The sequence below is a fragment of the Bos indicus x Bos taurus genome, chromosome 17, assembly GCF_003369695.1.
Source record: "Bos indicus x Bos taurus breed Angus x Brahman F1 hybrid chromosome 17, Bos_hybrid_MaternalHap_v2.0, whole genome shotgun sequence".
In the NCBI taxonomy this organism is placed as follows: Eukaryota; Metazoa; Chordata; class Mammalia; order Artiodactyla; family Bovidae; genus Bos; species Bos indicus x Bos taurus.
Window position 1 is genome coordinate 7,518,201 of NC_040092.1, and position 27,894 is coordinate 7,546,094.

The 27,894-nt window shown below is 52.9% G+C and overlaps 1 protein-coding gene across 2 annotated transcripts in view; it reads right to left on the reverse strand.

The window, feature by feature from the left end:
• KIAA1671 (KIAA1671 ortholog) overlaps positions 1-27,894 on the reverse strand; it is a 172,904-nt gene that overhangs the window by 8,525 nt on the left and 136,485 nt on the right. For both annotated transcript variants that reach the window (XM_027566467.1, XM_027566466.1), the window contains exons 7-11: positions 10,101-10,219; positions 5,520-5,775; positions 3,942-4,116; positions 3,069-3,193; positions 2,090-2,226 (exon numbers count right to left, since the gene is read on the reverse strand). In XM_027566467.1, the coding sequence (XP_027422268.1) occupies positions 2,090-2,226; positions 3,069-3,193; positions 3,942-4,116; positions 5,520-5,775; positions 10,101-10,219 (812 nt within the window). The remainder of the gene's footprint in view (positions 1-2,089; positions 2,227-3,068; positions 3,194-3,941; positions 4,117-5,519; positions 5,776-10,100; positions 10,220-27,894) is intronic.

Consider the following 27,894-nt stretch of genomic DNA (forward strand, 5'->3'; position numbering starts at 1 on the left):
TCCACTCTATAATCATAGGGGATTTGATTTAGGTCATACCTGAATGGTCTAGTGAGGTTAGTATTTAAACCAGTGGTCTCTGAATAAAGCAGATTACTCTCCATAACATGGGTGGGCCCCATCCTATCAGCTGAAGGCTTTAGCTGAAAAAGACCGACCTCCCCAGAAGAAGGGGGAACTCAGGAAAGATACTGTCTTTGGGACTTGAACTGCGGCACTGGCTCTTCCCCAGGTCTCCAGCCAGCCCACCTGGCCTGCAGATTTCAGAACTTGTCAGCCTCCGTAATCATGAAAGCCCGTTCCTTAAAATACATCCTTCTGTCTCTTTCTCTCTCTTTTCCAGTGTATACATCTTAATGGGCTATGTTTCTTTGGAGAACCCTGACTAGTACAATGCCTGTAAGATATACATAGATTAGATAGGCCTTATGTTTACCGAATAATTAACAATAATTATTTGGGGGAGGTACAATCTGTTTCAGCTTTTTCTAAAATTGAAGAATACACATCCAGAAAGCTCTCAGGTCACAAGTTCATTTTCCCCAAGTGAATACACTTGAGTCATCACCATCTGAATGACAACACTTTTTTTTTTTTGAATGACAACACTTTTGAGTGTTTTACTTTTTACTTTCTTCTTTATGTATCTTTCTTTGTCCTCAGCATGGCTGTCATGAGAACACATCATTTGAACAAAAACGATGAAGTCAAACAAAAACTCTTGAAAGTTTTTAAAGGAAAGAGAGATCACACTTACGAAGACTTTGATGGCCACAGGAGAACCATCGTGTGAAGCACGTAACCGGAGAAGAAGCTGTGTGTAGTGTACGCTGTGGTCTTGACTACATTTAAAAACCACGGAGGGAGAAAAGCCCAGATTTCACATGGTCGTCTTTGAGTGGGTGGTGAAGGTGGGCGGTGGTGGTGTCAGATCTTGGCTGGTTTTCTTTCCTGCTTTATATTCATTTTATATTTTCTACAGTTCCTACAGTGAGTGTGTACGACTTTTATAATCAAACACAAGTGCACACAAGACCTGACTTCTGTTGGTCTCAGACAGAGCTCCCAATCCCACGGTCCTGGAGGGCTTGGGGACATTGGTGATTTGGCTGGGGGTGGGGTGGGGGTCTGTGAGGAAGAAGAGGTCCCCTGGGCAGAAAGGGGTCTGAGTACCCCCCAAGCAAGCCTCCTGGTGGAGGCTCAGGACCAGGGGGCCCCTAGCCTGGGGGCCTCTCCAGCCCTCGAGAAATACTGGCACCCTTAGCTGACTCCAGGGCGATTCTGGCGTCCCCAGAGCAAGAGAGAGGCACCATCTCAGGACTTCCCTGGTGGTCCAGTGGTTACGACCCTGTGCTCCCAGCGCGAGGGGCCAGGGTCTGATCCTTGGTCAGGGAACTAAGATCCCACGTGCCACCTATTAGAGCTCACAAGCCGGGACTAAAGATCCCGTGTGCCACCACTAAGACCTGGAGCAGCCAAGTAAATAAATACTTTTCAGAAGAGAGAGAGGCACCGTCTCTGTCTCTGCCTGTCGCCCTCTCTCATCCTCTTGACCCCTGCTTCCCACAGCCCGCTCTGTGCTCCAATATCATGCACTGCCCACAGCACCCAGTTCTACCGGGCCTCTGGGCCTTTGCAAGTGACTCTGGCTACCTCTCGTGTCTCTCATGACCCAGCTCGGGCATCCCTTCTCTTGGAAGCCTTTCCCACACCCTTCCTCAAGTCTGGGTTCTGAACCCTTTTTCTGCCTTCCTCTATCACTAAGGGCAGATACAAAGGTAGACAGTAAGTAACTCTGACTTTGCAGGTTACAGGCTATCTGTGTCAAGGCGTCAAGCCGGCAGTTGCATAAGGAAGGCAGCTGTGGACAACCCTTCCATGATGGCTGTGTGCCAATAAAACTTTATTAACAAACACAACCCTTCCACGATGGCTGTGTGCCAATAAAACTTTATTAACAAACACAGACGGTGGGCTGAATTTGACCTGTGGGCTACAGCTGGCCAACCCCTGCTCTATCATGGCTCTTGTATGACAGTAACAGTACCATGAATAAGCCCTAACTTTTATGTGTCAGCCACACTCTCACCTCTCATCCTTCTCCATGCTAGAGGGCAGCACGCGACTGCCCAGCACCCCAGGCTGGAAGGGAGACTTGGGGGTCTTGGGCTGAGGGGCCCAGCCAGGGGTCTCGTTGGGACTGTCTGGCCTCTTGTACAGCTGAGCCTGGGGAGAGAAGACAGGGGTGAAGTCTATAAGCTGCCTTTGGCCTGGGGAAGGGCCCCATCCTACCTGACCGTGGAGGCCAGGTCTGTAGTCCAAGAGGCCACCCGTGACCATCGGGGTCAAACCACCATCAGAAACTCACATCACCACTCTGAGTGGTGTCCTCATCACAGGCCCCTCCAACCCCTCTAGTTTCCCGAGAACCCCACGATGGAGACAAGAGTTCATCTATGGCCAAGGACCAGGTCTTCTAAGCTCCTCGCTCATGTGAATGTGAATCAGTGGGGTTTCTGACCATCAGATTTGTAGGAGAAAAAGGCCATCATTTTTGGAGGACATGGAGGGAATGGGGTGGCTTGGAAGGGTGAGCCCAGACAGAATTCCTTTGGGGGCCGGGGCTATGATGGTGGCAGATGGCATTTGTCCCAAAGGGTAACACTGGCACAGCCCCCAGCCACAGTGGTTGTCACCACCACCACCAGCCTGTGCACTGGGCTCTGGACTCTACCGGGCGTAAGCTCCAGGATGAGCATTTCTGAGGTGGAGGCTGGCTTTCTGTATTTTATAGAGGAGTAGCCTAAAGGTCAAAGGTCGAAGAGTTTGCCCAGAGTCACATGGCTTTCCAAAGTGGGATCTGCCTGAGGTCTGCCCAGTGCCAACTCCGGAATTCATTTGAGAAAAAGCCCAACAGCCTCTGCAGGGCCTCTGCCCCCTCCTGTAAGCAGGGCCTGTTCCTGTCCCTGCCTCCGGCAAGGCAAGGAGGGAGAGAGGCGAGGAGGGAGGGAGGCGGGTGAGAAGCACGGGCCTGTGGTGCGCGCAGCTCTGGGCGCGAGGTCCGGTACCTTCAGTGCAGCCGGGTCCACGCCGGGAAACACAGGCATCCTCTGAGGTCTGCTGACGGGCGTCCTCTCAGCCCTGGGGGTCCTCTCCTCCTCGTCTGATTCTTCTTTCCTCGGGGATTTCTCCTCTGTTGCAAAGAAAGGGTACCGAAGTCAACGGCAGCCACCGCTCTGAGATTCCAGCTGTCTGTCTACAGAGCAAGTCCAACTCCCTAGCCAGGAATCACACTGTTCTCCGTGAACTGGCCCTGCCTTTCCAGAAAGATTCCTGCTAGTCCCGGCTTGGGCAAGGCTGAACTGCTTACAGAGACTCCTTGACATGCCCCAGCCTCGCCACACCCACAGAACGTTCTTTCCACATCTCTGACCCCTTGATCTCATTGCGATTTTCATCCGGAATACCTTTCCCTAGCTAATTCTTATCTGTTCTTTAAGATTCAGCTTACGTTTTGACATGAAATACAGACAAGAAAGCCCTTAGAGGAAAACCTATAGCCGTGAATAATGGATCAGAAACCCCAAAAGACTGGTAATAAATGAACTGGTCTTTCAACTCAAGAATCTAGATGAAAAGGCCAGCCAAGAAACCCGCAGAGAGGATAAGGGTGACTCCAATAATGATCAAAGCGGAAACACTGAAATCCTAAGGTTGTGTCTCAGTCCCTTGCAACCTGTGGACCCCAGTTAACAGAGCATCCGCAAAAAGCGTTCCTGCTTAGCTCCTAACCAGCTCGGTATAATGAGAAATCACGGTTTCCGGTGTTACTGTGTTCTGATGTCCTGCAGTCTTCAAAGTCAGAAGGCTGTTCCCAGGGTTTACTCTAACTCGTTCCTGCCAGCCAGTGCGCAGCTCGCGGAGGAGGAGACGGGGCGTACCCGTGGAGTCCCGGAACATCCACGCGCTGTCGGCCTCCTCCTCCCAGGCGGACCTGCCGTCCGGCTCGCTGGTGCGGCTGCGCCGGAGCGAGTGGGCGGTGGGAGCCCGGCGGCGGCTCCTCTTGCTGAGCTGCACCCGGGTCTTGAGGGCACTTGAGTCGAGCACTGAGGTTTGCTGTGGGGGTGGCGGGGAAGAAGAGGGAAAAGATGAAGCTCCGGAGACATAAAGGGAAGACACCACCCCCGGGAGGGGTGTGTGGCTGCGCTGATAGGCGCAAGATGCTATTCAAGGGGGCATGTGGACCAGCATTTCCGCATTCTCCTAGGAACCTGATGAAGGATACCACGTAGGCTGATTCTAAGAATCAAATGAACCCGGCGTGCCCCACGCAGTGCCTGGCACATTATGCAAACGCCGCCCCCCACCCCTGGTGACATCATCCGAGCAGGTGAGCTACAGCAGGACATTAACAGGAGCTCAATACACGTTTGTTTGTTGAATGAATAACTGAACACATCCTCTTAACTAAATCCTTACAGAGATCTTACTCCACACAGGGTCCACGAGCTGAGATTCTCAACGTGGTCCTTCCTATACCCACAGTAATTCAGGGGGCAGGTGGGAGCTGGTGGAGCAACCTTCTACACACCAGGCATTTGTTTTCAAGCAGCATGCTCTGAGCAGAAGCAGGGGGAGGGTCAGTGATGGTTTCCAAGATCACCACCTTTCCTGCTGGAAGGGGGTGCAGAAGACCACCCTGGTGAGCCCAGCAAGGAGGTGGGGCAGCTGTGGCTCAGTGATCCCCCAGGAGACAATAGTGAGAGATGGGAGCTTGGGGTTCATCTCCTGGTCAGTTCAATTCCTAGCTGTGTGACCTCAGGCAGGGGACTCACCCTCTCTGAGCTGAGGTGTCCCTATTTGTAAAAATGGAATGATACTAGTATCCCCTTCCTAGAGGGGCTGCAAGACTTCAGGGAGCCCAGGCACGGACAGCCCTGGCTCCAGCAGCGTCTGAGCCAGGCTCACAGCCGAGAGCTGCTCCTACAGGGGGCGTCCCTTTGCCCAGCCAGCGCAGGTCCTGGTGTGAAAGTTGGATTCTTCCTCTCAGGTCCACTTGGGAGAAATTCTGTCACCTGGGGCCTTTTAAGTTAGCAATGATGAGCTAATTTCAGTGACTCATTTCCCAGAACTGGTAAGTGACAGACTCCCCAGCGGGGGCGGGAAGAGGGTGTTGATGTCTGCAGAGCTGTTTCCCAAACCAGCCAAGAGGGTGTCTGGTGCGGGGGCTGGTCGGGGGTGGCGGTAGCTAGGGAAAGATGAAAATCATAAAGGATCTGCCCTCCCTAAGAGGAGAGCATGCACCTCTGGTGGTCACCAAACAGAGTCCGTTTCTCAGACTCAGAGGAAGTGGGAGGGAGCCACAGCAACGCAGGGGCTGGCTTGAGGGGGACTTGGTTCCATTTCCCTGGGGCCCCCCTTGCAGCCTCAGACTGGTGCAGAACATCCTGAGTCATTAAAAAAAAAAACAAACGGAGATAGAGGACTGTTTTCATCACTGCTCCCAGCTACCGACTCACATCGATAAAGGGGAAGTCATCCACTTTCTTTGCGGGGCAGGCGTCCGGTGGGGGCGGCCCCTCCATCCCGTCAGTGGATTCCAGGTCTGTGCTGGACCGGTCCACGCTGGTGCTCCGCTGCTCCCTGGAACAGTCATGCTGGTCCCCGGCCGAGGTGACTTCCGTCTGGGAGGACAGCGAGGACAGGCGGCTGCTGGGGGGCTGCTTCCAAGCCGAGGCGGCACTGCTGTCCGGGGACGGGGACTCGGGGGCCAAGCTACGAGAATGGAAGGGAGCGAGGGAGGCGTTTCAGGCAGGTTGCTTCTGAGACCTGAATGTCAAGGAAGGGACGCGCCAGAAGGCAGGATGTGGGGTGTGCTGTGTATGCCAGGAAACAAGAGACAGGACATCCCGGTGAGGAGAACCATCCTGGGCCCGGGCAGATGCTGCCATGGTGCCTCTGGAAGACCTGGACAGGTGCGGAATGGGAGGAGCCACTCCCCCACTCGAGACCCTCTAACTCTGTGCTGCCCAGGAGGGGAGCCGCGGGTCACCTGTGGCCACTGGGGCCTTGCAATGAGGTGAGTGAGGGCTGAGCTGGGCCAAGAGTACAGAGTACACGCTGATTCCTAACACTTGGAGTGAAAAAAATAAAAAAATAAAATACCACATTAATAACTTTATAGTGATTACATGTTACAAGAACAGTATTTATAAAGGGTCTATTGGGTTCAATGGGGCTTCCCAGCTGGTGCTAATCTGACTGCCAGTGCAGGAGACATGAGAGACATGGGTTGGTTCCCTGGGTGGGAAAGATCCCTGGGAGAAGGGCACAGCAACCCACTCCAGTATTCTTGTCCAGAGAATCCCATGGATAGAGGAGCCTGGCAGGCTGTGGTCTATAAGGCTGCACAGAGTCAGACACGACTGAAGCGATTTAGCACACACACTGGGTATTGGGTTCAATAGAATATACTGTTAAAATTAATTTCGCCAGGATTTCCCTGGTGGTCCAGTGGTTAGGACTTTGCCTTCCAGTACAAGGGGTGAAGAAGGTTTGACCCCTGGTTGGGGAGCTAAGATCCTGCATGCTGCATGGCCCCCCCCAAAAAAACCCACAGAAGTGATATTGAGACAAATTCAATCAAGACTTTATAAAAAATGGCCTTTAAAAAAAAGGAAAAAGAAAGACTTAAAAAAATGGGGAAAAAAATCTTAAAACAATTACTTTCGCCTGTTTGCCTTTTGCTGTGTTGATGCAGCCCCTAGAACACTGCAGCTATGCGCAGGTCTGGGTGTGCGCTTGTGCTGTGTTTCTGTCGGGCAGCGCTGATGGCGATCAGACCGTCCCTGGCCATCACCCGCGGTGGGGCAGAGGTGGGGCATATCCTACACTGCTTCATTCATTCATTCATTCACTCCTCGACAAAGATTTACTGAGCGCCTACTAGGCGCCAGGCCCTGTGCAGAAAGCTGTATCTTTTCATCCTCCCCACAGGATAGGATTAACTCATGAAATTAAATATTAAACTTGCGAAAGATGAGGAAGCCGAGGCAGAAAGATGTGAAAAGGCTTGCCCAAAGGGGAAGACCTGACCCTAGAATCCAGGTCCATGACCCCCTCTCTCCTCCTGGAATTTCTGCCCACGATAATGTATTCCGAGTACCACTCAGATAATTGGAACCACAAAAGATAGAAGATTTATAAATAAATCAAGCCATTAAAATTAAATAGGCTCCCTGCTCCTCTCTTAAAAGACCCCAAAGTCAAGAGCAGAGGAAAGACTATCTTAAGGAAGGAGGGGGCCAGCACACCAGACAATACGTCCCTGATCGGAGGGTCGGCCCCAGAAGACCCCCGAACTTCACCCTTGGGCAGAGCTGTCAACCCAGGTGTGCTGGTGTCTCTCTCAGGGAGCACAGCCTGCTTTTTGTCAGCTCTCAACAGATTTCGTTACTTGGAATAAGCAGGACGCTGGGGCGTCGGGTAGGACTGAGGCAGAGCCACAAAAAATGAGGGAAATACCACCGACGGGGCAGCAGGTGGCGCTGCTGCTCAGGGCTGAGAGTAAAGCCGCGCCTGGGCCCTTTCTGGGAGGAGGAGCTGCAGTACCTCCGAGAGACACGAGGGGGCAAGCGATACCAGGACACGGGGGCGGGGGCGGGGGCAGGTGGAGATGCCAGTGGCCGGGTTTCCCCTTCTCCCTGTAAGAGCTGGGAAGATAGAGGCCCAGAGGAGAGGGGCCTCCCAGGGTCAGACAGTGACAGCAAAACCAGGACCCAGGCTTCCAGACTCTCAGTTCTGTGCTCCTGCAGGAACATTCTAGTGAAATTTAAGTAAGCTCATTAACTAACCGTATATCACAGCTTAGGAAAGAAAACGAAACGCCCTTCATGTGTACTATTAGAAACCTGTGCTTCCCTTTTTCTTTTCTTGTGTGTTTACTTGCTCAGTCGTGTCCAACTCTCTGTGACCCAATGGACTGTAGCCCGCCAGGCTCCTCTGTCCTTGGGGATTCTCCAGGCAAGGATACTGGAGTGGGTTGCCATGCCCTCCTCCAGGGGATCTTCCCAAGCCAGGGATCGAACCCAGGTCTCCTGTATTGCAGGCAGATTCTTTACTCTCTGAGCCACCAGGGAACCCCATGAATACTGGAGTGAGCAGCCTATCCCTTCTCCAGATGAACTTCCTGACGCAGGAATCAAACCATGATCTCCTGTGTTGCGGCAGATTCTTTACCGGCTCAGCTACCAGAGAAGCCCACCCATTTCTAATTTCACTGACCTCCCCCCAACTTGGGTACCGATGACAGCTATGGGACATAAGTCAGTGGAGGGGTGTGGCCACTCCTGACTGGGGTAGGGAGCAGGGGAAGGAGCTGGGAGACCTGGGTCTGAGCCCAGCTCAGCCATGGACACCCCATATCCGGGTCTGAGTCCATCTGAGCCATGGACACGCCATATCCCTGGGCACGATACCCACAGGTGAGGAAACTGAGACACACAGCAACACGGCCAGTAAGTGGCCACACTGGGGTTGACCCAGATCTCCCTGGCTTTACGATGTCGTGCGATCCTGCAGCCCTCGGGTGGGGAAGCTGAACTGAGAACATGGCAAGCCCACCCTTGGTGTCCACAAAGCTGCTACTGCGTTTGATCCCGCCCAAGGGCAAGAAGAAAAACTGCATGTTTAAAACAAAGAACAGGTATGATGAACAAATGCAAAGCATCGAACTCCTCCTCCTGCGACTGAGTGCCGGGAGAGACGCCAGCTTCGAACACAAGGTGCCCTCCCGCCCACCCCAAGTCTCAGTCTTGGCTCTGCAAGGTGGGACCGCAGAATTAGACGTTCTGCTTCAGAGCTTACAACAGTGCTCGGCCTGTCCGCTTAATACATCTTGGCTGTTTTTATAAGCATCATTCCCTTTCTACATGGCCTTCCCAGGTGGCTCAGTGGGTTAAGGATTCATCTGCAATACACCTTCCCAGAGAGGGAAGATCCCCTGAAGAGGCCAAGGCGACCCACTCCAGTGTTCTTGCCTGGAGAATCCCATGGAGAGAGGAGCCTGGCGGGCCACAGTTCCATGGGGTCGCACAGAGTCGGACGCAACTGAGTGACTAAGCACACACACACGCATCCTTTCTACAGAAGAGGAGTTCGTGAAATCTGCAAATAAAGCTAAATGACCCAGGCCCCCACAGCCAGGCAGAACGGAGCTGGAATTCAGGCCTGCCCGCCTCCTGAATCCAGGTGATGCTGGGTAACCTTCAGGCTTCTGCACAGTCATTACAACATTCCCTCCCAGCTGGGCGGACACCTGAGGGGCCCTCCACGCCACTAATAGTGATGATCCTAAATGCTGACATAGCTTATGAAGCAGTATGTGTAATATGTTCCTCTGTTTATAAACACACAATATATATACATAGAAAAAAGTCTAGAAAGACAACCAAAACACCAATGAAAGTGATACCTGTGTCCTGACATTACAGTTGGTTTTCATTTTCTTTGCAATTTTTTTTTTATGGTGGTGAAACATGTAATATGAAATTTGCCGGAAAAAAAAAAAGAAATTTGCCAGTAGGGGCATTTAGTGCATTCATAATGCTGTGGGCTTCCCTTGAAGCTCAGCTGGTAAAGAATCTGCCTGCAATGCGGGTGACCTGGGTTTGATCCCTGGGTTGGGAAGATTCCCTGGAGAAAGGAAAGGCTACCCACCCCAGGCCCAGTATTCTGGCCTGGAGAATTCCACAGACTGTATAGTCCATGAGGTTGCAAAGAGTCAGACATGACTGAGCGACTTTCACTTTCCTTTTTAATGCTCTGTGATCATCACCACTCTGGTTTAAGAACATCTTCATCCGCCCAGGAGGAAATCTGGTCTCCTCTGTCCCTGTGGATTTGCCTATTCTGGATATTTCCTATATCATTTTAAAATCTTTTTTTTTGTACTTTCTAAACTTCTGTTTTATAAAAAGAATGGGTTGCTCTTATTACACAACAACCTGTTACAGACAAAACAGGTTCTCCCTAGTAACGGAGAGATCAGGAGGCAGCTGGGGGCCCTGACTCCCCGAGAGGTCCTGCCCCACACCGCTCACCTCTCCCCGCTCTGCTGCTGGTCCGGCCACGTCCCATACTGACTGTCGGTTTCCTGCACGAGGGTGTCGGTGTCCTTGGCCTCGGGGGTCCGCCTGGAGAAACACTGCTTCAGCTGATCCTGCAAGGACAAGCCAGAGGTTTCTATCAAGGGCAAATGCTCAGAACCTGGTCCAGTTGATAAACCTATTTATCAGCCTATCCAGCTGATAAATCATGCTGCATCGCCCCCTGCTCAAACCCACCCAGGCTCCCTACTGCTCTCAGAGACGGGTCCAAATGTCTGCGCTGAGAACTAGAGTGACCAGCCGTCCAGGTCTGCCCAAGACGTCACAGGAGGCAAGGCTGTTGGAGCCGAAGCCGGGCAAACTGGGGTGAAGGGGGGTCACTCTCCCGGGTCCTGTGTGGGTACCCCCTGCCCCTGGCCAAACTTCTCTCCATCTTCAGTGCTCCCAGGACTTATCAGCCGCACTCCTGGTGCAGGGGGCCAGGGTTCGATCCTTGGTCAGGGAACTAGATCCTGAATACTACAACCAAGTGTTTGCATGCCATAACTAAAGATCTTGCATGCTGTAACTAAGACCCAGGGCAGCTAAACAAACAAACAAAAAACCCCCAAGAGACGGGGATCTCTGAGTGATGAGTGAGGGGGCAAGGGCCCCTGGAAATCGGAACAGCAAGCTTCCAAGGCTGCTGAGCGTGGAATCAGGGCAGGAGGCAGGGGAACACTTCCTGACCTCCTTTGGCAGGCTCTGGGAGGCAGGCTGGGGGTGGAGGAGTATATGTGCTCAGCAAAAACACATGGGCCTCCGCGTGTCCCCATTTGAGGGCCTTCCTGCAGAGCTTTAAGACTCATGCTCAGGGATGTGGAATCCCTGAAGGCAGGGAGGGAGGTCTGCTGCCCGCACTGCTAAAGCCAGACTCAGGATTCTGGAAGGCAGCGTCCCCACTCCCCCGCCACTCCCACCCCCATGTCGGGTCAACCTCCAAGCCCTTCAAAGTCTCCCTCGGGAACATTCCGTCCAACCCCGGCCAGCTCTGGGGCTCCCCTGCCTCCTTCACCTCTGATCCCCTCTCAGACATTCTTTTCCCGTAACAATTCCCAAGGCTGAACTCAAAGCCTGCAGGGTCCTTGCTCAAAACCCTTCCATGGCTCCCCAGAGTCAAGTCCAAACACCGGAAGGATGGCTTGCGGGACCTTCACTGGTGGGGCTCTTTCTCCACTGTCTGCTGTCCCTCTCCCACCCCCAGATCCTCCCAACCCCTCTTCCTGGCTGCTCCAGCCCTCCTTCACCTCGGGACCTGCTGAAGCAGCCACCACCTCTTGGCTCTCATTCAGATTTCAGCTTCAGCTTCGTTGGCTCTTCCTCCAGGAAGCCTTCCCTGAACTCCCCCTCACCCAAGGCTGGCTCAGGAGCCCCCAGCTCCCATTCCCTAGACTTCAGGTCTCTACACCTATGTTGTCCAACACAATAGCCACACGTGGCTATTTACATTAATTAAAATTTGAGAACTACAAAGAATCCAGTTCTTCAGTGGCTCTAACTACATTTCAAGGGCTCCATAGCCACATGTGGCCACCATACTGAGCAGCACTGATAGAGTACATGTCCGTCATGGCAGAACGTTTCCAGTGAAGAGCACGGCTGCAGAACATCCCATAATACATTCATTATAATTGACCTGTTTCTTTTCATTCTCCCTTGGACAAGTACTATCTCTGGAGCCAGGATGCCTGGATTTGAAGCCAGGCTCCATCGCATGGTGGCTGTGTGACCTTGGGCAGGTTACTTAACCTCTCTCGACCTTAGTGTCTGGACAAAGCAGATGTTAAGTATCTGGTTGAATGCCATCTCGTTCACTACGTCTTAACACTGAACCCCCAAATCTGGAGTACTCCCGGGGCTGGGGTCATCTAAGGGAATTCATCTTGTCAGTGAGCAAGCAGCCTGTATGTCAGCACTTCCTTCTGTCCTGCTGGTCAGCTTGTGCACAGTATTCGTGTCTCACTGTGACAGACCCTGGCGGTCCTTCAAGTCAGCAAGCCTTGATCTTCACTCTCAGGGCCACAAGGCCTCAACAAGACCACAGAAAGGGTCCAAAACTCTCTAGAACTTGCTGAAAGTCAGGTTTTTAAAATTAGCTTTAAGGTAGGGTGTTTTTCCAAATCAGCTTTGCCTCACAGGCTGCCATAAAAACCCCCACTGCCTGTAGGGGAGTACGTATCTACAAGGCGGTCTGAAAATACAGGATGGCTAAAGAGAAGAGTTGTCTGAGGAACACGTGCGTCCAAATTAGCTCCCCCCATCCGTTCGGCATGTACTCCTGATGGATAGCAAACAGCCACAATCCAAATTTTAGCTGCCATTTGCCACACGAGGTCATCACAACGTAACATTTAGATCTCCAAGGACTCCTCTGAGTCCATCTGGTTGGCCTTTTCAGATGAGAAACTTTTTCAGATGATAAAGTCAGAGGCATAGGCTGCTTGCGGTGAGCCTGGAACCCAGGTTTGGGCTTCTTCCGCACACACACACCCGCCCCAGCCTTTTCCTTCAAGAGGCTCACGTGAGGAAATGCATGTTAAAATGCTCTAAGAAGGCGAACTTAACGAGATTAAAAACGAGAACTTGGCGAATTTAAAAACCACCTGCATGGGGCCTTCCCTGGTGCTCCACTGGTCAAGATTCCACACTTTCCACTGCAGGGTGCGGGTTCGGTCCTTAATGAGGGAACTGAAATCCCACATGCAGTGAGGCACGGCAAAATGATAATAATGATAATTAATACGATAAAAACCACTCACTCGGACTAGGTCGCCAAGCCCCCGAGCTGGTGGTAGGTGGAAATTCTGGGCCCTTGTCTTACGGACAAACACGACTGCCCCAGCCCAGGACAGATGATGGACAGATTTCTAACACCCAGGCTGGGGAGACCAGCCTAACAGACGCCTTTGAGGGCTGTGTTTAAACAAGCGGTAACACATGTCCTGAAATTTAAAACGTGCACACCCTTGACTCAGCCAGTTTAGTTCCAGAAATTTATCTCAAGAGAATCATCAGACATGCTCGCTAAGATCTGTGAACACGGATGCTCCCCCAAGGGAGCACAAAGATCGCGAAATATTGCAAATACTGGAATCGTCCTAAACATCCAACAAGACAGGGATCAGTGAAATATCAGTTCAGCTTAGTCGCTCAGCTGTGTCTGACTCTTTTCGACCCCCTGGACTACAGCACACCAGGCTTCCCTGTCCATGACCAACTCCCAGAGCTTGCTCAGACTCATGTCCAGCGAGCTGGTGATGCCATCCAACCACCTCATCCTCTGTCGTTCCCTTCTCCTTCCACCTTCAGTCCTTCCCAGCATCAGGGTCTCTTTGGTGATCTCTTCATTCTTTCTGGAGTCATTTGTCCACTCCTCTCCAGTAGCATACGGGGCACCTGCCCACCTGAGGAGTTCATCAGTGAAATACAAGGATGAAATATCCATGTGGCGGAATAAGCACAGCCAAGGAGAAGGATGCTCAGAAAGACTACTGAGTATCACAGAAAGCTGTCTGACTTATCCGAGCAAACAATCGTATTTTTTTCCCCCAAAGTCAGATCCCCTTATTACATGTAAGTGAAAAAACAGCGAACATGTTGTGATACCAGCTTTGTGAGGACAGATGTATAAATGTGTGTGAGAATAGGAAAGGAGATCTCTGGAAGTTTTCAGAGAAAACTGTTACCAGTGATACTACCTGTAGTGAGGAAATGGGCTTTTTTTTTTTTTTTTTTTTTTGCCACACCACCGTGCAGCGTGTGAGATCTTAGCTCTCCGTTCAGGGATTAAACCCGTGCCCCATCCGGCCACAGTGGAAGCATGGAGTCTCAATCACCAGGGAAGTCCCTGTCTCTCTATTATTGATGATGACTTTATTTAGGATCCACACTTGTGATTCTGGATCCCAGTATCAGCAGATGATAAAATTCAATAAAATTCATTAAACCATTCCTGCAACTCTATCATATGGTACACATCCCCATTTAAGAACAAATCAGAAGAGGGCTCTTCATTTGTTCATCTCTACCAGAGCCCAGCAAACTCTTCTTATCAAGGGCCAGATAATAAATATTTGGCGCTTTGTGGGCCACAGGGTCTCTGTCTCAGCTTCAGCTTTGCTGTCGTTACCATGTCAGCAGCACAGATGATGTCTGTGTTCCAATAAAACTTTATTTACAAAACAGGTGGCTGGGGACTTCCCCGGTGGTCTAGTGGCTAATACTGCAAGCTCCCAATGCAGGGGGCCAGGTTTCCATCTCTGGTCTGGGAACTAGATCCCACATGCTGCAACTAAGACCCGGCACAGTCAAATAAATAAATATTAAAAAAAAAAAAAAAAAACCCAGGTGGCTGACTGCTCCCTGATACCCTTTAGACTGTTGGCTGCATGAAAACGGGGACTCTTTCACCCACTGCTGCACCCAGCATTTAGAACCACACCGGGCCTGGAGTACTTGTTGACTAAATATTTGCTGGAAGAATATGTTTCTGAAAATAACTTTTTTTCGCACGGAACAGGTGTGAGCTCCTTAAGCAGAAAAGGCTGTGTCGTTAGGGAGGGGGTGACGGTAAGGGAAAACATGACCCCTGCATGTATTTGGGGGTGTCTGACACATCCGTCTAGGAAAGGAGCCTGAGTCAGGGAGGTGCTGGGTGGCCCGCAGCTGACGGGGCAAATCCGAGCAATTTCCCTCCCCCTCTGCAACTGGACACTGTCAGCTGTGCAGGGTGCCCCAGGGCCACGGGGCCACGCTGTCGAGGGTGACACTGGCTCAGTGCCCCCAGGGCCTGGCGGCACCTCCCTGCCTTGTGCCCGGATCAGACCTGCACCACGGCTGAGCGGTAACAGCAACAACGTTGAGGGCTGACACTACGGTCAGCACGGCTGAATACCCCAGCCTTTCACTCTGTCGTCGCAGGCTCCTCAACAGGAAGCCTAGGGACTTGCGGGAACTCTCATTTCACAGCAGAGGGGACTGAGGCCCAGAGAGGGGACCTGACACGCCCCAGGCCACACAGAAGGTGGGTGGAGCTGGGGTTCGGGTCTGCCTGACACTCAGGCCCTAAAGTGCTCCCCCAAACTGCTGCATTCTCCCAGCTCTGGCTCGATATGGAGAGCTCCGTGGGGCCTTCAGTGATCATTTCACAGATGGGAAAACCAAGGGCAAAGGATGCCAGGCTAGGCCGAGAATCCAGGTGTCCTGAGTCCCTGGCCTGTGCCTGGTCACCACAGGGCAGTCTAAGCTGCACCCAGGTGGGGTCTCAGGCCCAGGGAGGGGAGAAGGAGGCAGGCGGCAGGCTGAGGTTGGGCCAAGTCCCCCAGGGGTCTCCTGTCTACCTGGACCCCCAACTCCAGGCTCTTATCTACTTTTTTTTGTCTCACCACAAAGCATGTGGGGTCTTAGCCCCCTGATCAAGGATTGAACCCGTACCCGATGCATTGGAAGCGCAGAGTTTTAACCACTAGACCAGCAGGGAAGCCGCCTGAGCTCTTATCTTAAAACCCTGGCTGCCCCACTGTGGCTGCGGGGCCCAGTGTCCACCTCCTCACCCCTCCTTTGTGCTGCAGCCACACTCGGGCACCGTCACAGCCCAGGCCTGCTGCCCAACTCTTCGCCTGGCCAAGGGCAGCGAGTGGCAGCCCCTGGGAGCAGCTTCCCCGGCCGAGCCTAGGTCCTGTCCTGGTCCCGCCGAGCCCGGGCCTTGGCCGGGGGTTCTTAGCACTTGGATGGGTCCTTGGGTACCTGTTCCTCCCAATGCACACGACCTCCAAGAGGAGACCTGCGTCTTGCCACATTGGCTTCTCGGTGCTTAGTCACAGGACGTGGCACAGAGCACGTGCTCACTGAAGGGGAAGGAGGGAAGGAGGGTGGGGAGGAATGGGGAAAAACGAGGAGAAGGAGAGCAAGGTAAGGCAGTCGGGTCAGAAGGAAATGGGCAGGAAGGGGGCGGCACAGAGCCCTCAACTCCTGATGCCGGCAGCAAACCCCGCGTGGCGTCCCTCCCTGGGGACTTGGGTCCCAGCTAGGAGGTGTCGGCACAACTGATGGCTTCTGGGAGCCCACAGTGTCCCCCCACCCCCAGCGGCTTGGAGGTGGTGCTTCCCGGGGGAGTATCGGTTTCTGACCCCTCTCAGTGCGCTCTGGGAACAGTTACGCAGTCTGGCCAGGTGTGGCTAGGTGTGGCCAGGTGTAGGCAGGTATAGCCAGGTGTGGCCAGGTGTGGCACACTGTGGTGGCCTGGACGGGGGTTGCAGCCAAGACAGAGAGAGAGCAAGACAGAAACCGAGAGAACACAACCGGGACCATGAAACACGTGGACACGGGCACAGAGAGGGAGGCTCCGATGAGTTGGAGGTGGCGCAGGCTCTGAGACTGGCAGGTGGGAGGCAAACTCTGCCTTTTGGTAGCTGTGAGCAAATCTCTCAAACCTCGATTTTCCCGTCTGTAAAATGGGGGTGGGGGTGTTGGGAGAACCTTATAAAATGTCCAGTGAGAGCTGCACACACCAGGCACGTGAGAAGGACCAAACAAATTCCAGTTGAGATGATGGTGATGACAACAGTAAATAACACCCACTGTTGAGTTCCCCAAAGCGTCGGGTCAGCAGTCTAACGAGGTGCTACGACACCCTAAGGAGGCCTGACTGCTCCATCACGCAGCTGAGAGCAAAGGGGTTGTCTTCCCCGGCTCCCTCACTGTCTCCCCTGACCCCGACATGAGCCAGCTGCTCTCCTGCGTCCCGCAGTGAGCCAGGCGCGGGCTCTTCCAGCACACCCGCCCTCCCCAGGGCCGAGCTGGGTGGGCAGGCTGCAGAACGACAGGTCTGGCAGAGACACGCTGTCTCCATGGGACAAGTGTGTCACCGGAAGTGCAGGAAGGTGTGCTGGCAGCAGGCCCTCAGGAGGCGTGCCTGGTTACGGCACGGAGGGCCCTGCCGGCAGCCAGGGAGTGGGGGTGCTTCCTGGCGCCCCCTATCGCATCCACCTCCGAGTCTATAAACAGAAAGGACAGCTGAGCTGGGGGGGCCCGGGTTCCTGCTGGCCTTGGGGTTGGGGGCTCCCAGACTCCGGAAGCCCGATGGGCACCCTGCACTCTGGGTGTCGGAGGTGAGTAAGGAGACGATGCAAGAAGTGATGACTGGGAACACACATAAGGAGCACCCACTGCGCGCCCGGCACCAAGTCAGGTTCCTTAAGTGCGCGGTCCAATTAAAGCCCCGAGTCGACGCTTTAACATGCTCGTTTCACAGGTGGACAGGGACAACGGGAAAGGACGCTGACACTGCCCGCTGTGTGTGCCCAGCTGCCGCGACTCATCCTCCCAACAAGCCTAAGAGGCAGGGTTTCTAAGAGGTAGCCCCACTTTGCAGATGGGAAGACTGAGGCCCAGGGAGGTGAAGCCACTTGCCCAGGGTCTCAGGACTGGGTGAAGGAGCCCGATTCAAACCCAGGTGGCTCCAAGTCTATGGCCAGTGAAGCCCCATCCCACTAAGTCCCGCTGTGACTGCACCCAGGAACATCCACCCCAGGCCTGCTTAGAACGAGGCCCTGAAGCACGGCACAGGCATCAGCTCCTCCCAGAGGCCTCCACTCGAGCAGACCTGGGTCTCTGCTGGGACCCCACGGGGCACCTGTGCTCACTGTCGGGACTGTGAGCTCCCTGAGGGCAGGCAACGCGGTCTGTTCACCCTCAGACCCTGGCATCAAGGCAGGACACAGCCCCGACGGCGGTCTGTGAATGAACGGTCTAGAATGAGTGAATGGTCTAGAATGAATGAATGAGTGCGTGAATGAATGAATGAGTCAGCGAATGAACAATCCACAGATGATCCCTGGTCCCCTTTCTCATGATATGAACAGTATTGTGATCTATTCAAAGCTTCTTCGTATATCCCAGGACTGTTCTTATATATGCTATTAAATTTTAATTTGTTACTTTTAAAAAACTAATCTTTCTTCTAAGACACCCCGTTCAGTGTGCTGACAAACACTGAAAGCAGTCTGGTGACGATGATATTTTTTTAAGGTGCAAATGAAAGAGACTGGCCCAGGAATGGAGGACAACCAACCCCCACCCGCCCTAGATAACCAGGAACCTGCCTGCAGGGGGAGAGGAAAGCGCTTAGAACATTCTAGAAGTCCTGAGATGCTTTTACACAGACCAATTCAAATTCCTTTTCAGCCTAAAGTTCTATTAATAAAAGGCCTACAGTTCTAAGGTTAAAGAGGAGTCGAGAGAAAAAGGAATGTGGTTTTTTTCCAAATGTATCTTTATGTTTTAAAATTACAGGACCAACCATAGCGTGGAATACTTTTCAACTGTTGAAAAGAATGAGGAAGATACATGTGTCCTGATATGGAATGACTTCCAAGACACACTGTCAAGTGAATAAGGCAAGGCTGGAAACAACAGGTGGAGAGGGGAAGGGTATATGTGTAAATATTTGGAAATGCACAGCGTCTGTGAGGAGGCAGAGCAAAACTGTCATCACACTTGCCTCTGGGAGGGGAACCGAGTGACGGGGGGTGGGGGAGAGAGGGGGACACGGTTTTAAAATTCCACTTCTTTTTGTATTTTGTAACACTTGCGGTTGGTAGCTTTTAAAAATAAACGTTAAAAATGTACAATTCCATGTGAATATAGAATTCATGTTTCCGAGCATCTCCTCTTCAGGGGATCTGTCCCACCCACCCTGACTCGGCTCCTCTTGGAAAGATTCTTAAAACAGTCTCTCAGGCAAATTTGACTCTTTTTTTTTTTTGAAACATCACATGTCAAAACATCTCTCTCATGTTTATTTCAGGCGAGGGCTCAGCTTGTCTGGTGACAGAACTGCAGCCTTGATGTGTCAGTGTGAACCGGGGAGGAAGCAGGGAGCTGGTGTGTCTCTCTGCGGCCCCAGGACCCCAGATCCTGCAGGATCTCTCCCTGGCAGGCCTCAGCCACCACCTCTGCCCCAGCTGAGGCTGTGGGCACACTGCGGGGTCACAACATTGCTCCACCACCCCTGGTTTTGGTGATCACCCAGCGGGTACACACACATGCGCGCACACACACAAACACACCCAGATGCATACAACACAAATACACACACATGCAAACATATGCACAAACACGTGCTCCACTGCTCCATCATGTCAGACTCTTCGTGACCATATGGACCGCAGCCCACCAAAGCTCCTCTGTCTATGGGATTTGCCAGGCAAGAAGAGTGGAGTGGGTTGCCATTCCATTCTCCAGGGGATCTTCCCGACCCAGGGATCGAACCCGCGTCTCCTGTGGCTCTTGCATTGGCAGGCGGATTCTTTACCATGTGCACAAAAATATACATAAATACACACACACACACACAAACGCAAACATGCACATATACACAGAAAACACACAAACACACAAGATACACAAAACACAGATAACGTAACACACACACACAAATACACACACGCATCAACTCACAAACCCTAGGATGCTCATAGCGACAGCATGAATTTCAGTTAACAGCAAGCACATCCCAGGTGTTTTTTCGTAAGGGCACATGTAAACAGGTTTATCCCTGCAAGGGCACCTGTCCTGCCATTAAGAACAATGAAGCAGAATTCTAAGTGCTGATGTGGAATGATGTCAAAGCTCTCTCTGATGGAAAGGTTTACTAGGAATGAGGGACAGACAGTCCTACCTTAGAACATCCCCGTGGTCACCCGTGTGCTCGTTCCTAGTCATGTCTGACTCTGACCCTGTGGACTGCAGCCCGCCAGGCTCCTCTGTCCATGGGATTCTCCAGATAAGAGTACTGGAGTGGGTTCCCACTTCCTCCTCCAGAGGATCTTCCTGACCTGGGGATGGAACTCACATCTCCTTCGGCTCCTGCACTGCAGGCGGGTTCTTTACCGCTGAGCTATCAGGGAGCTCCTTGATCATCCTGGGCCCCATGATTAATAATTTCCCTGGGGACTTCTCTGGTGGTCCAGTGGTTAAGAATCCGCCTGCCAATGCATGGGACATGGGTTGGATCACTGGTCCAGGAAGATCCCACATGCTGTGGGGCAGCTAAACCCGTGTGCCGCAACTACTGAAGCCCACACGCCCCGGAGCCCGCGTGACCTGGAGCCCGCACGCCCGGGAGCCCGTGTGACCCAGAGCCTGCACGCCCGGGAGCCCGTGTGACCTGGAGCCCACACGCCCTGGAGCCTGTGTGACCCAGAGCCTGTGTGACCCGGAGCCTGCACGCCCCGGAGCCCGCGTGACCCGGAGCCCGTGTGACCCGGAGCCTGCGTACCCCGGAGCCCGTGTGACTCAGAGCCCGCGTACCCCGGAGCCCGTGTGCCCCGGAGCCCGCGTGACCCGGAGCCCGCGTGACCCGGAGCCTGCGTACCCCGGAGCCCGTGTGACCCGGAGCCTGTGTGACCCAGAGCCTGCACGACCCGGAGCCTGTGTGACCCGGAGCCCGTGTACCCCGGAGCCCACGTACCCCGGAGCCCGTGTGACCCGGAGCCAGTGTACCCCGGAGCCCGCACGCCCCGGAGCCCGCGTACCCCGGAGCCCGTGTGCCCTGGAGCCCGTGCTCCACAACAAGAGAAGCCACGGCAACGAGAAGCCTGCAAACTGCAATGAAGACACGGCGTGGCCAAAACTGAATAAAGAAATAAGTGAAATGAAAATGATTTCCTGTCCCAGGTACCTGAAGTACCAAGGGGCTCCTGACAGAGGGGGAAGAGAGCGGGCACAGGGGGTCGGGGCGGGGGGCGGGGCAGCTGAGAGGGCACGTGACATGGCCCAGGCCTTGAAAAGTGGATTCAACTGAACAGGCGGGGAGAAGGGAGAAGACAGCGCAGACGCTGGGACAGCCTTAGGGAGAAGTGGATGCCGCCTTTATGAAGAGCGGGCTACGCTGTGGACAGGACAGCCCTGCGCCTGCCATCCACCCTGCAGAGCAGCCCTGCAGGGGAGGCTTGCGACCCCCCAGGAGTAGGGTGAGGCAGGGGCTGAGCTGGGAGCTCTCTGCCATCGCTGGGCCTGGCGGCTCCCTTGTTGATAAGCACCTGCCCTGGTGCAGGAGGAAAACCAGTTGGGCTGCCGTTGCATCGTTCACAGAGCCAAGGGCTCTGTTTCCTCCTGGTGCCCAGCCCAGTCTGTGGTTTTGTTCAAAGGCCCTGCCCAGGGTCCAGGGTGCTGCCTGTTCTAACTCACAGCTCAGCTCCATCCACCCCTGCCTTCTAGTCCAGCCCTTGGGAAGCCAGAGGCCCTGGAAAACGCTTGGTGGACGGTGTCTCTTTGGCCAACTCATAGCGGCGGCACCCAGGTCGGGGCAGAACTGCCTGCTGCAGGGTCCCGTCCGCACATCACCTGACTCACTGGGTCACAAGTGGGTGAGAGAGCTTGGAAGCCTCTGTCGTGAGCTCCAGGACACAGGAGCCGGGCCCACGCATGGCTCCAGGCCAGTTTACCACTGGCAGCTGGCCGAGCCCAGAGACGTGTTCAGACAGACGGTGCACCTTGGTCAAAGCCTACAAATGAAACAACAGGCCCATTTGGAAGAAGGTGGTGCTGATGCAAGCTTTTGGGCATGCTGGATAAAGCCCTGAGCACCCTTGGGGCAGGACCCAGTTAGCAGGACCTGCTCAAGGTGCAGACAGCATCCAGGCATGGGACCCTGAGCACCCGGGCACTTTGGCTCATCCTGGGTGAGCACAGACCACAACCAGGTGGCAAGAAACACACTTTAGCACATCAGCCCCCAAACGGTCCTCTCACCGATCTGGGAGGTGGGTTTTGGCATCCCAACTCCTAAACCAGGGACCAGATGCATTCCAAACTTGGGACAACTCAGATTTTTGGCAAGGCAACAAGCAGACATACTGTATATTGGGAGGTAGCCCCAGCAGAATCTAGAGGAGGGTTTCCCAATCTAGCAAGTTCGGCACACTGTAGGAGGAAGGGCTTTCGCTGTGCCCTGGAGGAAGCCAGCAGCATTCCTGGTCTGTACTCACCGATGCTACCTATAACCCCTTCCCCACAGCCAAGACAACCCAAACTGTTTCCAGACATTGCCAAGTGTCCCTGGGGAGCAAAGTCACCCCTGGTTGAGAATCAGTGGTCTAGGTCCATGCATTCTCTACAGAGAAACTGGTTCTTGGTGGGGACCTTATAAATATAAGGTATAAAGCATAGATATGCATATAGTACACGTACAGAGAGGCTTCCCAGGTGGCTCAGTGGTAAAAAGTCCGCTTGCCAATGCAGGAGACGTGGGTTCAACTCCTGGGTCCGGAAGATCCCCTGGAGAAGGAAATGGCAACCCACTCCAGTATTCTTGCCTGGAGAATCCCACGGACAGAGAGGAGCCTGGAGGGCTATAGTCCATGGGATGGCAAAGAGTGGGACACAACTGAGCAACTGAGCACGCACCCATGCACACATACAGATATACAATAGTATCTATGATATTAAAATTTCATGGAAAGGCAAGTAAGAAAAAATGTTACAAAAGCGTCCTTCAGGGGAATTCCCTGACGGTCCAGTGGTTAGGACTCCGGGCTTCCACTGCAGGGGGCACAGGTTCGATCCCTGGTTGGGAGGGAGATAAGATCGCACAAGCCGCACAGTGTAGGCAAAAAAAAAAAAAAAAAAAAAAAACACAGAGAGTGAAAAAGGCCCTTTGGGGGATGATAACTTTGAAAAAACACTCCCAAACCTGGGTAAGTACTGTTGAAAGGCAACCACAAATGTATTACCATTTCTGCAGCAAAGTGCATGAACCATACGGTAATACTGTTACCATACTGTTAATAACCTCCTGTCAGCACACTGGGAGAGGGTAGTTTTGCCACAAATGAGGGAGGGCTTTGTGGATTTCGGAATGGTGGATGAGGGTTGCATACCTTTTACACAAGGGAGAACCGGAGGCTCAGAGAAAATAAGAGACTTGCCCGCGTGGGTGCATATGTGCTCACGCCAAGGTTCGGTGACACCAGAGGGATTTAATCAAATCCGGTGCTGCACGGGCTCTTCGCCTGCATCCCTGTCGCCCCACTTCGAAAGGTCACTCTGATTATGTAGGTGATGTTTACTGTCGCGTTCTTTATGAGGCAAAAAGACTGCAAACAACCTGTGTGTCCCAAATCCATCTGGGCCTGACTGAATAAAGTGGGCACCACCTGCGACATAGACTGTACTGCGGTCTGCAGGTCAGTGGTCATGGCACGAGAGGCCAGCCACAGAACAGAAAAACGAAAGAGAACTGGGCACAAAAGCATTCTTGCGGTATAATTCCATTTGGTTGATCTATCTGCAAAACTATGTATATAAACTGCATATATAGTTTTGCATGGATATATGGATATGCGTATATAGCATACATATGCAAAGATATGCAAAGGAATTATTTATATACAAGTGCTACGGGCTAAGTTGCTTCAGTTGTGTCCAACTCTTGCCATTGCATGGACCATAACCTGCTAGGATCCTCTCTGTCCATGGGGATTCTCCAGGCAAGAATACTGCAGTGTGTTGCCATTTCCTCCTCCAGGGGATCTTCCCGACACGGGGATTGAATCCCTGTCTCTTAAATCTCCTGCATTGGCAGGTGGGTTCTTTACCACTAAAGCTACCTGGGAAGCTATTTATATGCGTATGTGCATGCATTATATATGCACATATATTTTGCACATATGTCTATGCATACATTTTGCATATATATTACACATATGCAAAATATGAATGTATTTATATATACATGTGTATATATATCATATATTAACATCGATGTATATATTTTGCGTGAAAGTGAAAGTCGCTCAGTCGTGTCCAACTCTTTGCGACCCCATGGACTGTACAGTCCATGGAATTCTCCAGGCCAGAATACTGGAGTGGGTAGCCTTTCCCTTCTCCCGGGGATCTTCCCAACCCAGGGATAGAACCGAGGTCTCCCGCATGGCAGGCAGATTCTTTATCAGCTGAGCCACAAGGGAAGCCCAAGAATACTGGAGTGAGTAGCCTATCCCTTCTCCAGGGGATCTTCCTGACCCAGGAATCGAACTGGGGCTCCTGCATTGCAGGCGGATCCTTTACCAACTGAACAATGAGGGAAGCCCTCATATATATACAAAAAAATCTTAAAAGATTTAGGGTTGAAGCATCCCACTTTCCCTCTCCCATATCCCCAGACTGCATTCTAAGCCTACCATTCTCTCTGCCCACTCTTAAACACTGAGCTTCCCAAATAAAAACATTAATTAAGCATGCAGAGTGTAAGGTGCTTCCTCCACCCCCACAGGGCAGCAGAGCCAAGACACTCCTCAGCCAGGGCCAGTCTGGACTCTCCAGGTGAGAGGAACGGGGCGGGCAGCCAGGGCTGAGATGAGGCCCTGCCCATCTAGCTCCTCTGTTCCCCAGCAGACACCGCTACACAATGTTCTCTTTTATTTTACTAAAAGATTTTTTTCTATGTGGACCATTTTTAAAGTCTGTATTGCATTTGTTACAATATTGCTTCTGTTGTTTATGTTTTGGTTTTTTTGGCCTCAAGGCATGTGGGATCCTAACTCCCCAACCAGGGATCGAACCCACACCTCCCTTGCACTGGAAGGTAAAGTCTTGAGCACTAGACTGCCAGGGAAATCCCTATTTTACTTTTAAACACTGATTGGGTACCGACTGTCAACGTGGAGACCCATGCTAGGGGCATTCCTAAGTGTCATTTCCAAATGTGAAAACCAGAGGGGCTTCTGGTATTCGGCTCCCACTGGAGGGGAGCGTGTTATCCTTGGTCAGGATCCCATTTTCCAGATGGGGAAACAGGTTCAAAGGGACCTGAACTGCCCACGGACACACTGGAGTCAAATCCTGGCAGCCCAGTGACAACCCGGCCTCCTAGGTTACCTCCCTCACCTCCACTTTATTTATTTAAAAATTTTTAAAAAAACTTTATTTGGCTTTGCTGTGCAGCATGTGGGGTCTTAGTTCCCTGACCAGGGATCAAACCCATGCCCCCTGCAGTGGGAGCGCAGAGTCTTAACCCTGGGCCGCCAGGGAAGTCCCTTGCCTCCACTTTAATTCTTTAACAGCATCTAAAGAATTCATTTAAAGAATTAAATTGCTATAGTTTCCAAATGTTTTCATGATAAATAACATTTCAGGAATCTGTTGCTGAGGCCTGGAGGAAATCTGGGAAAGACAGAGGGATTTTTTTTCTGCCCGCACCCCAAAAAAAGTGCAGGCAAAGGATTTGTTTAAGCAACTCATCTGGGAAAGGCTGCGTGATGTGGGAGAGTCCAACTGTCATGGGGGGTCTGAGGTCAGACAGACCTGGGTTCCAGTCCTGGCTATGCCTCATGCCAGCTGCGTGACCTTGGGCAACTTGCTCCACCTGAGCCCACACCTGGTTGTGGCTGCTAGATCCTTTATTATTATCCATACTATACTAGTCTTCAAAAGTCAGAATGTTAGTCGCTCAGTCATATCCAACTCTTTGTGACCCCATGGACTGTACCCTGCCAGGCTCCTCGGTTCATGGGATGTCCCAGGCAAGAATACTGGAGTGGGTTGCCTTTCCCTTCTCCAGGGGATCTTCCCAACCCAGGGATCGAACCTTAGTCTCCTGCATTGCAGGCAGATTCTTTACTGTCTGAGCCACTAGGGAAGTACTAGTCTTAGATTCTATTGAGTACTGCTGAGATGGTCCTACCATCGAAGCACCTCCTGACCAGTGTGAAGTTCACTTTCTGCACAACCTTCCCAGGGTGTCATTGGGTTTTTTTTTTAATATGCAGTTTACAAACAGACTTGCATGTCCACTGTGCACACTCGTGTACACGACTGGCACAGAGTGACTCTGCTCTTTTGCCTGGGTTTTTTCACTCAGTGGACTGGAGCTGGCTGGGACCTCACTTTGGTGCAAGAATCCAAGTCCCCAGGAAGGGGTTGGGCACCAGGGGAGGAGGTCACGTTCAAAAGAGACGCTGGATACTGTTTCTGCTGCCTCCCTCCTGGAGGAAGCACAGGTCAGGGGGGTCTCCAGGACCCGTCCCTCCCTGTCCTGCTGGAACACATCAGCAGGGTCACTCTGTGGCCCCTGGGGGAAGCACGGTCATTGTCACTGCCCAAGGGGAGGTCCCTGGAGGGCTCTCCACATCAGAATCCAGCTCTGAGGCCTGTGCCGCCAGAGAGAATGAAAACAGAAGAGGAGGCGGCCGAGTCCGCCTCGGAGTCTCAGCCGCCGCCCTCCACCCCCTCGGGCTTTCCAGTACTGTGATGCCTGCGGCCTGACGGTTTTTTAATTCAACCCACCCACGCTGGGGAAAAAAAGCCAGTGGCATTTTTTTTCAGATCTTCCCCCAGCTCCCTATTTATAGCATGTTGACAGGCGAGGGATGGCTTCCAGCAATAACTGGGGAACCCACACCGGGGACCCAGGCCTCAGGTGGGCCCCGCGGCACTCAGGTGGCTCTGGGCGCCACTGGGACCCACTCACCATCCCAAAGAGATGGGATTCCCAGGTGCACATGGCCGAGGGGGACTGAAAGAAGGTTAGTTAGGTCTTCCCTGGTGGCTCAGTGGTAAAGAATCCACCTGCCGATGCAGGAGACACAGGTTCGATCCCTGGGTCGGGAAGATCCCACATGCGACGGAGCTAAGCCCGTGGACCACATCTATTGAGCCTGTGATCTAGGGCCCGGGAGCTGCAACCACTGAAGCCCACGCGCCCTACAGCCTGCGCTCTGCAATAAGAGAAGCCACGAGAATGAGAAGCCCACACACAGCAGAGAGTAGCCCCCGTTCACCACATCTAGAGAAAAGCCTGTGCAGCAGTGAAGACCCAGCAAAACCAAAAATACTTTTTTTTTAAAAAAGCAGGTTAGTTGAGCATTATGAGAGCAAAAGGGCCACAGGCCTCCCGTGGGGGACACACCTCCCATTCCTTTTCCTTTCTTGCCCTGAAATATCGCCAAGTTCTAACATCAGCCACACATGGATCCTGGCAAGGTCTGAGTTAACTAAGAGTGATGGGGCTTGTACGGGGCTCCCCAGGGAAAGAAGGAGGCTCTGAGTGGGAATCTCTGGTGCAGACAGGCCTGGGTTCCAAGACCCGCTTTGCCCCCGCCTGGCGTTAGGGCCCTGGGGGGGGGTCTCACTGGGCCTCAGTTACCCCATCTGTACGACAGGAATAATCATCATACTTCATTCAGTTGTTGTTGGAGACCAAACAAATATTTGTTTTAGGTTTGGCGAGTCTGGGTCTCCTTGTACCGGAGGCCACGTGACTCTGAAAACCGCCCCGGCTCAAAGTCTGCACCGTGTTTTGCCAAACCTCAGGACTGCTCTAGGAGTTTGTCCAGTGGCCGGCGGGAGAGGGGAGGTGTCGGGGGAGTGTCATTTGTTGAACTGCGCCAGGTGGAGAGCCGGAGCCAGGTGCTGTTGTGAAGTTAACCAGGGAGGACATGGCCCCTCCAAAGGAGTGTCATCAGAGTGCGAATCCCTGGAATCAAAGTGACCGGCGGTGAGTGGGGCTCAGATCGTCGGGCGGGAGTCCAATCCCGGAAGGCTCCCTGGAGCTCCCTGGGCTTCACCCGCCTGGTTTAAAGGGAGCCCAGGTGGACTGAGAGCCACAGACGATATCCGCCTGGCCGCAGCCCCCAGAACCACTGGAAAGCCGGCCCACAGCCCAAGATGGCAGCGGTGCGGGGTCAGGGGGACGGAGCTGTAAGCACGGGGCTCACGCGCTCCTTGAGGGGAAAGGACCAGTTTGTGA